Here is an 8,823-nt window from a genome sequence, read left to right as displayed (position 1 = left end):
AAAAAAAAAAGAAACAAACCAAAGTGTTGCTATTATTGTTTTGGGGGCAGTATAATAATGGGTAATTTTCTCTTCTTCCTTCTCTCTCTTATCTATATACAGCTATTCTATAAGAATTAATAAAGGCCATAGATTGAGTGTAATCATTTTCCTTAATGACATATGCTAACAAAAACATAAACTTTTCCTCCTTTAAAATCTAATGCCCCCTTAAAAACCACTGAATGGTAGGTACACCTTAAACAGACGAACTCTGTGGTATGTGAAAGTAAGCTAAGAAAACTGTTATTGAAAACAAACTACTGGCCGGACTTGGTGGCCCACGCCTGTAATCCCAGCACTGTGGGAGGCTCAGGGGGTGGATCACCTGAGGTCGGGTGTTCAAGACTAGCCTGGCCAACATGGTGAAATTCCGTCTCTACTAAAAATACAAAAATTAGCCAGGCGTGGTAGCGCATGTCTGTAATCCCAGCTACTCAGGCGGCTGAGGCAGGTGAATTGCTTGAACCCAGGAGGCAGAGGTTGAAGTGAGCCGAGATTGTACTATTGCACTCCAGCCTGGGAGACAAACCTAGAAAAAAAATACCTACATAATGTCCCCTTAGCTGCCCTCCCATCCAATGAACTATGAAACACTTACCATATCAGCCAAAGAAATATACAAGAACATTCCTCCAGCCAGCGCAAAAATCCAGTTGGCAGAGAAGTGGCTGCCGGCCAGGATGCCAAAGGCCAAACCCAGGTAGCAGCAGCAGGCAGAAAGGAAGTTGAAGAAGAGAGCCTGCTGGATGCTCATCCCAGCGTTGAGCAGGATGACAAAGTCTCCTACAGCAGGGAGAAAGAGAAGGGAAGGAATGATGAAAGAAGAGTCAGATGGGCATGGTGGTGCACACCTGTAATCCCAGCTACCTGGGAGGCTCAGGTGGGAGGACGGTTTGAGCCCAGGAGTTTGAATCCAGCCTGGCAACAGAGTGAGAGACAGTCATACAAGGTCTTGGGAGACAAAGGGCACTGATGACGTCAGACTGCTAAAAGTGTGGGTGAAAAACAATCAAGACAGCCCCAGACTCAAGACTGAAGTGACAAGACAGGCCCTTGAACTTCCTGTTCAGACCCGTCTCCATTTGCCAAACTGGCCATGTACCCAGCCTAGAGGCTGAAAATCTTTCCCAGGATTTTAAAAATAGATGACCAGCTGGCACTGGCCGCCTCATTTCTCTCTGGATTCATGGTGAAACAGAAGGAACCCCCTTCCTCACAACTACCATGGAAACAAAATAGAGATTGCGAGAAGTGAAGTCATTTGCCCCAAGTCTCAAGTCAATACATGGCAAAGCCAGAACTTGACCCTCAGTTGTTCCTAAGCCTCTGGAGTAATTAGTGGCTTTTCACACACCCCCTCTGATCAAACTAAGCCCCTCATACCCTCTGGCTCATCTACCTGCCAGGCACCTGAGCCTTTGGAAGATGAACAGGCTGGAAGAGAGAGCCTTTACTGAGTGCTCAGAATAGCACCTGGCACATGGGAAGTCCCTTTCACCTTTTGTTTTTCTTTAATCCTCACCATAATTCTAAAAGGGGGTGCTCTTATTAACCCCACTGTATAGATGAGAACTGAGCCACTGCATGTGGTGCTAAAAGGAAACAAACACCTTTATAAAAACCCCATCATTTAAATTTATTTATTTATTTTTTTGAGATGGAGTCTTGCTCTGTCACCCAGGCTGGAGTACAGTGGTACAATTTCAACTCACTGCAACCTCCACTTCCCAGGTTCAAGTGATTCTCCTGCCTCAGCCTTCCAAATAGCTGGGATTACAGGGGCAAACCACCATGCCCAGCTAATTTTTATATTTTTAGTAGAGATGGGGTTTCATCATATTGGCCAGGCTGGTCTTGAACTCCTGACCTCATGATCCACCTGCCTCAGCCTCCCAAAGTGCTGGGATTACAGGTGTGAGCCACCACGCCTGGCTAAAATTCTCTAGTTGTTAAGAAATAGTGATTAGAGTTCATGAAGCTTTGGGGGCATGTTGATCAGTTACAATAAGCACTGTGAAGGCGGGGAGATGGGAGCAAGGAACCAGCCACAGGAAGGGGGCCTGCGCTATCACCTGAGGGAGCACCAGGAGAACGGAGGACGCACGCTTACCCAGCTCATGTGGGAACTCCTCACAGAGGATGGCCACCGAGGTGCTGATGCCCTGGAAAACTGACACAGTGAAGGAGGCACCGATGGCCAGGCCGTCGATGAAATTGTGGAGGCCGTCGCTCAGCGTGATCATCCAGGCCAGAGTGCCGATGTCAGAATAGCGGACACCTTTCAGCCAGTAGCAAGCACTCTGGGACGCCTGCAGGTCCTAGGAGAAAGCGTGCATGGAGTTAAAGGCTGGACCACGTGCCTTCAAGGTGAGCCTGAGGCACCCTTTTAGAGGCTCTACCAAGCTGCTGGTGGCCCACTGACCTGCACAGAGAGAGAGCCCACAACGACCTTCTCATCCACCACAGGCGCCTTGCCGTCCAGCTCGCTGTTGCAGTGCTGAGGAATCATGTGGTCCAGGTCCCCGTTCTGCAGCTTCTCCATCACCCCCTCTTCCTGGTCCTTCTTGGAGGGAAGCGTCTCGGAGGCATAATGGCTGTGTCCGTGGTGATGCTGGAGGGGCAGCAAGGAGAGCTCAGTATGACAGTCACCAAAACCACAAACCTGACCAAGCACCTGCTCCGAGGAAGGGCTCCATGCACTGGAAGACCTCAGCCCTACCACTGAAGAGGACACAAGCAGGTCACCTGCTTAGAAATGCTGCAAAAGCTGTTCTATGAAGCCGTGGCCAGGTACGGGGGCTCACACCTGCAATCCCAGCACTGCGGAAGGCCGAGGTGGGAGAACTGCTTGAGCTGAGGAGTTTGAGACCAGCCTGGGCAACAAAGCGAGACCCTGTTTCTAATATATACGTATATAAAGCCGTACCAAGTGCGAAGGACCTGGCGTCAGACAGATATCAAAGCTGTCGCCTCAGGGCAAATGCTTATTTCAGCAAGGCAGCCACTGCTCAAATATTTAGAGCTCCTTTCTTGCAATGGCTTATCTCACTCGATTCAGCAGCTATTTAGGGAATAACTGCGTGCCAGCCACTAAAGATATCTTTTTGAAACTGTATGGTAATAGTCAGTCCTGTTTCTCTGCAGTCATACTTCATACATAATGAATGTATGTTACCAAGCCCTTCTCCCCATCCTGTAAAAATGCAAATATATTAAGGAAATCATCTAGAACAAAACAAAGGGGATAAACTACTGCTGAGAAGGCACACTGGCCAGATCTGGTTTCTGGTCTGGCCTCACTTCAGGAGGTGAAATGGGATTATCTCCTCAAGAAATTAGAGTTTCACGAAATTTTTGATAGTGAGCTAACGCCATCACCACCACAGACATTTTCCTGCGATGGGTGCTTTCCCTAGAAGAGCTTCCTTCAGCAACAACTGGGCCTTACCTCATTTTTCTGCTTAAGAAGAATCTTCAAGATCTTCTCTGTGAAAAAGAAAAGATAAAAGCCCCCAAACACCACTGCAGACTTGGAGACATAATAATCTTCTAGAGGGTTGAAACCAAAAGCCTGTGGACCCAGGAAAACAAAATGAGTTTTAAAGAAGATAAAGCGTCTTCACTGGTCTCCTATCTCTTAACGACTTCCTTGACTCTAGGGGAGGAGACAGACGTACTGGAGGAACTCTGCCATCTACCCATCCTGTTTGCAGCAGAAATCTAGTCCTGGTGTTTCCCTGATTTGACATCACCAAACCCGCGAGGTTCTTCTCAAGTTTATTTGCTGATGCAAAAGACTGATCATCTGTAGAATTTTAATTCCAGAAAGAACAGCCTCTGATACGGTGTTCTACTTTTGATTTCTCTTGGTGCTTTGCTATGAAGGCATTCTCTGCCAGCAGATTTCATATTGAAGGAGCAGACACTTGTATTTATTTTCATCATCTAGTGTTCCTGGCTGACCTGCCTGTAAACACAAAGGGAGATGGGTAATTATACTTTCTAAAATGGGAAACCCATTTCTCGGTTAAATAAGAAGAACTGCAGTGTATTCCTGACCGCAGACCTCCCAGTGACCACAGAACCAAGAAAGCAGGCTGTGTCACTGTGAGCATCAATTTTTGGGTTTTGAGTCCTTTCTGAAACTGTCACTTACTGAAGAGGGAGGGGAGAATCCATTGGGAAGAGGACAGGAGTCGAAATCAAGAGAATTCTGTCCTAGGTTAAGCTCCTGCGTTATGGTGGGTTCTTGTGAAAGTGTCTAATGACCTGGCTGGGTGCGGTGGCTTATGTACTTTGGAGGACAGGGGTGGGTGGATTACTTGAAGCCAGGAGTTTGAGAATAGCCTGGCCAACATGGTGAAACCCCATCTCTATGAAAACAAAAAACAAAAAACAAAAAATTAGCTGGGTATGGTGGTACACCTGTAATCCCAGCTACTCGGGAGGCTGAGGCAGGAGAATGGCTTGAACCCAGGAGGCAGAGGTTGCAGGGAGCCGAGATCACGCCACTGCACTCCAGCCTGGGTGACAGAGTGAGACTCTGTCTCAAAAACAAAAAAGTATCTAACGAATTGCTCCTCTGTTTATTTTATTTTTTAAAATGTTCATGGGTGCATAGGAAGTATATATATTTATGGGGTTGTTCCTCTGTTTTCGGATGGGAAACAGGCCTTGAATGAACTCCCGCCCTCCCATAAATTGGTCCAAAATAAGAGTTGATCCCAACTTAAAGCAACTCTGGGCTGTTTGTTGTCTTTATGTTTTAAAGGGGCCGAATTTAATCACTACCTTCCAGGGAAACAACACTTTCGTGTTGACTTTCCAAGGGAGTCAAATCATCCAGGGGAAAAGTGAAGTGAAAATAGGCAACTAACACCTCTCTGCAAAAAGCCACAAAGGATGGTAAAGACAAAATCATGGCTTGAGCTTCAGAAATTCCAAAAGCTGGGTTCTAGGCTCAGGGATATATGTTCTTGTGCAGATCAGATCCCAATGGGTAAAACATTACTTGTTCTACCGATCCCTCAGAGTTCACCTAAGGATGGACTAGGAGAGAGCCAACTGACATTTTAGAAAACATCAAGTGTTGGCCGGGCGTGGTGGCTCACGCCTGTAATCCCAGCACTTTGGGTGGCCAAGGTGGGTGGATCACGAGGTCACGAGATCCGGACCATCCCGGCCAACATGGTGAAACCCTGTCTCTACTAAAAATACAAAAATTAGCTGGGCGTGTTGGTGTGCGCCTGCAGTCCCAGCTACTCAGGAGGCTGAGGCAGCAGAATCACTTGAACCAGGAGGGCGGAGGTTGCAATGAGCTGAGATCGCACCACCTGCAATTCAGCCAGGCGACAGGGCGAGACCATCTCCAAAAAAAAGAGACAACATCAAGTGTTGTAAGAGGCACATCGAGTCCTCTCTCTGCTTCAGCTGTGGTTCTGTCCAGGCCTGCGAGACCACCCACAGGGAGACGTCCTGTGCTTACTGTAATTAATGGGTCTGCTGAGGGGATTACACCAAATGAGATGAATCATCAGTTCCGTCTTCTTTTGTGGTGAGTTTCCCATGAACTTACCAGGCAAAGGTACCGTCAAGGTATGTAAAACCAGACAGTGTTTCATTTGCATTACCTTTGCCCCAAAACTCCCTATGGACAATCTTTTTACTGAGACCTATGGGTTCTGATGATGTGTGGGTTTGTTTGTTTGTTTGTTTGTCTTGAGACACAGTCTTACTCTGTCACGTAGGCTGGAGTGCAGCAGTGCCATCTCGGCTCACTGCAACCTCCATCTCCTGGGTTCAAGTGATTCTTGTGCCTCCCGAGTAGCTGGGATTACAGGTGCCCACCACCACACCCAGCTAATTTTGTACTTTTAGTAGGAACAGTGTTTCTCCATGTTGGTCAGGCTGGTCTCGAACTCCCGACCTCAAGTGATCCTCCCACCTCAGCCTCCCAATGTGCTGGGATTATAGGCGTGAGCCACCGCGCCCAGCTGATGATGTGTTTTAAACTTCTCTGCACCTGAAGCCTCAATCTGAGTGTGACGACTGAGCCAGGGTGAGCTCTCTACACTGCGTCTCTCCACTCCACAATCAGATAGCACTTTCAGCACCAAGCACTCAGTGCTGCCGAAGAATCAATCATTCCATCCTCACAGCGTCCTCCTGAGGCTGCCTATTGCTTTCCCCATCTCACATCTGAAGAAACAGAGGCACTGTGAGGTCAGTGACATGCTTAGGGTTACAGAACCTACTGATAGTGGAGCTGGGATTTGAACCCAGCTCTTCAGCCTATGCTAGGCTGCCTCTCCTAGCTCACACCTAAGTCCTAGCTTCACTTTCCAAAAAGAAAGGGCCTCCAGCTGCCCTCTCCATGCCTTCCATCCAAATGGAGGCCCTCCCACTGTGCCCACCGGCGTGCTCCGGGGTGAAGGCCCTGGCTTGCCATACCTCCGGGATGAGCTGGAAGAGGGCGTTGGAGTAGAGGGTTCCAATCGCTAGAGCTATGAAGTAGAGCAGCAGCCTCTTGTAAAAGGTCTTCTTCATGAAGGGCACCACGCTGGCCCCCATGAGGGAGCAGAGGGAGATGACGGTCACGCAGAGGAGACCGTATCCCCACACTGCCATGTGGTGGGAGAGCCAGCCCCACCCAGGGCAGGGAGAGAAGGCACACCCCCCATGGCACAGCAGCCACCATTTAGGGGGAAGAAGGTGGAGTGGATAGGGAGGTCACAAGGAAAGTTTGGTGGATATGAACGGAACAAAAAAGGAAAATCAGAGAGAGACAAGTAGGGAGGGAGAGAGAAATAGAAAATTTGTTAGTGATTCAAATCTCATGGAATTTCCTTCAGTCAGTTCAGAAGAAAGGAATTCAAGGCGGCCTTGGAACCCTGTGACTTCCGCCCCTGTGGCCACCGGTAGCCCCAAATCATTCCTGCCAGTGGTGTGACTGGCCGGGCAGGGTGCTGCCTCGTCACACACCTGAGGTCTGCCCAGGCCTGTCAGAGAGGCTGTTCGAGACTTTGAACTCGAGGGCTCTCTCTTTCATAGGACATGCGAGCATGTGGAAAGGGGGTGGTCACTCTGCTGCTGCGTTTGCTTCTACAAGTCCAATTCACATTGCACAGGCTTGTGTGACACCACGACCACCTGGTTTGCTTTGTATGAGATACAACCAAGCCAGATGTGCAGGGCAGAAGGGATGGGGGATGATTAACGCCCAACACCCATAAAATTCAGTGTCTTCACCTCTCAACTTCTTTGCTTATTTCCATATGCTCTGAGAGGGGCTCAAGCATAGAGAACAGTGTTCCAGGATCACCCTGTCACAAAAAGATTTCTTTGAACATTTCCCAGTGTGACACTCCGTCCAGGCCCAGAAGAGGGCAAGATAGAACCAGACCAGGATGAGACACTCCCTGGCAGGCCGCAGGGGCGGAGCACGTGCGATTACAGCATTTCCATTCAAACAGGTCCAAAGGGATTTCATTTCAAATCTTTAAAAAATTAACATAGTTCATTGCTGGAGCTGAAAAAGTAGCCCAAGTTGAGGCCTCTCCTGAAAAGTGCTTGTCATATCCACACAAAATTTTGAGATGGCACCAAGATGGTGGACATTCAACCAGGAAGAACGGGCAAGGCACAGCAAACCATCTGCTGTCTTTTCTTTTTTTTCTTTTGAGACAAAGTTTCACTCTTGTTACCCAAGCTGGAGTGCAGTGGTGTGATCTCGGCTCACTGCAACCGCTGCCTGCTAGGTTCAAGTGATTCTCCTGTCTCAGCCTCCCGAGTAGCTGGGATTACAGGTATGCACCACCATGCCTGGCTAATTTTGTATTTTTAGTAGACATGGGGTTTCTCCATGTTGGTCAGGCTGATCTCAAACTCCTGACCTCAGGTGATCTACCCGCCTCGGCCTCCCAAAGTGCTAGGATTACAGACGTGAGCCACCGTGCCCGGCCACTGCTGTCTTTTCTGGGTCTTTTGACTGGCAAAGCCTGAGAAGCTGCTGACATGGATCTCTGAGAAGGGCAGCATCCACCACTTCCTAAGGGGGTGGACCACACGTCCACGTATCCTCACCCCCAACAGCAGCATCCCTGCCTGAGCTAAAAAAGTGGACAGACTGTCAACTTGGGTCTTATTTTCATAGCTCCTCTGTGATAACAATTAAACAACAAAATTAACATTTCAAAACAGTGAAGTCAAGGTACCAGGAAGTCAGCCGTATCAGGAAAAAGTCAAGATGCAAGGTATGAAGGACTGAGGCCCCCTCTTCCATTTATCTTATTTTAATTTTGTTTGGTCTTGGTCTTTGTTCTGTGTTTGACACTCTATGCTAGAAATGATGGCCTTCTTAAAATTAAACAACACTCACTTTTTAGGCCAGTTCTACGTATTAGCTGGTAACCTCTTTTCCTTCAATCTCATTCCAGATGGATAAGCTCTTGGTGCCCAGACCTGAGTACTGCCAAGATTTCTCCTTAGAATAGAGTGAGCACTGGCCAGACTAGGTGGCTCATGCCTGTAATCCCAGCACTTTGGGAGGCCGAGGAGGGCAGATCACCTGAAGTCGGGAGTTTAAGACCAGCCTGACCAACATGGAGAAACCCCATAGCTTCTAAAAATACAAAATTAACCAGGCTTGGTGGTGCATGCCTGTAATCCCAGTTACTTGAGAGGCTGAGGCAGGAGAATTGCTTGAACCTGGGAGGCAGAGGTTGCAATGAGCCAAGATCACGCCACTGCACTCTAGCCTGGGCAACAGGAGTGAAACTCCAC

At 48.4% G+C, this 8,823-nt stretch overlaps 1 protein-coding gene across 7 annotated transcripts in view; it reads right to left on the bottom strand.

Annotated features, from left to right (window-relative positions):
- The window catches only part of SLC39A14 (solute carrier family 39 member 14), a 55,760-nt gene that overhangs the window by 2,123 nt on the left and 44,814 nt on the right, over nt 1–8,823 (bottom strand). For 6 of the 7 annotated variants that reach the window (XM_017549700.2, XM_017549703.2, XM_017549705.2 and 3 more), the window contains 5 exons: nt 6,493–6,662; nt 3,491–3,613; nt 2,465–2,653; nt 2,153–2,360; nt 641–825 (listed from right to left, as the gene is read on the bottom strand). In XM_017549700.2, coding sequence (XP_017405189.1) covers nt 641–825; nt 2,153–2,360; nt 2,465–2,653; nt 3,491–3,613; nt 6,493–6,662 — 875 coding nt within the window. The remainder of the gene's footprint in view (nt 1–640; nt 826–2,152; nt 2,361–2,464; nt 2,654–3,490; nt 3,614–6,492; nt 6,663–8,823) is intronic. The other variant, XM_017549701.2, reaches the window with a different exon arrangement.

The sequence above is a fragment of the Cebus imitator genome, unplaced genomic scaffold, assembly GCF_001604975.1.
Source record: "Cebus imitator isolate Cc_AM_T3 unplaced genomic scaffold, Cebus_imitator-1.0 Scaffold221, whole genome shotgun sequence".
NCBI lineage: Eukaryota > Metazoa > Chordata > Mammalia > Primates > Cebidae > Cebus > Cebus imitator.
This window is presented reverse-complemented; position numbering and strand designations above follow the sequence as displayed.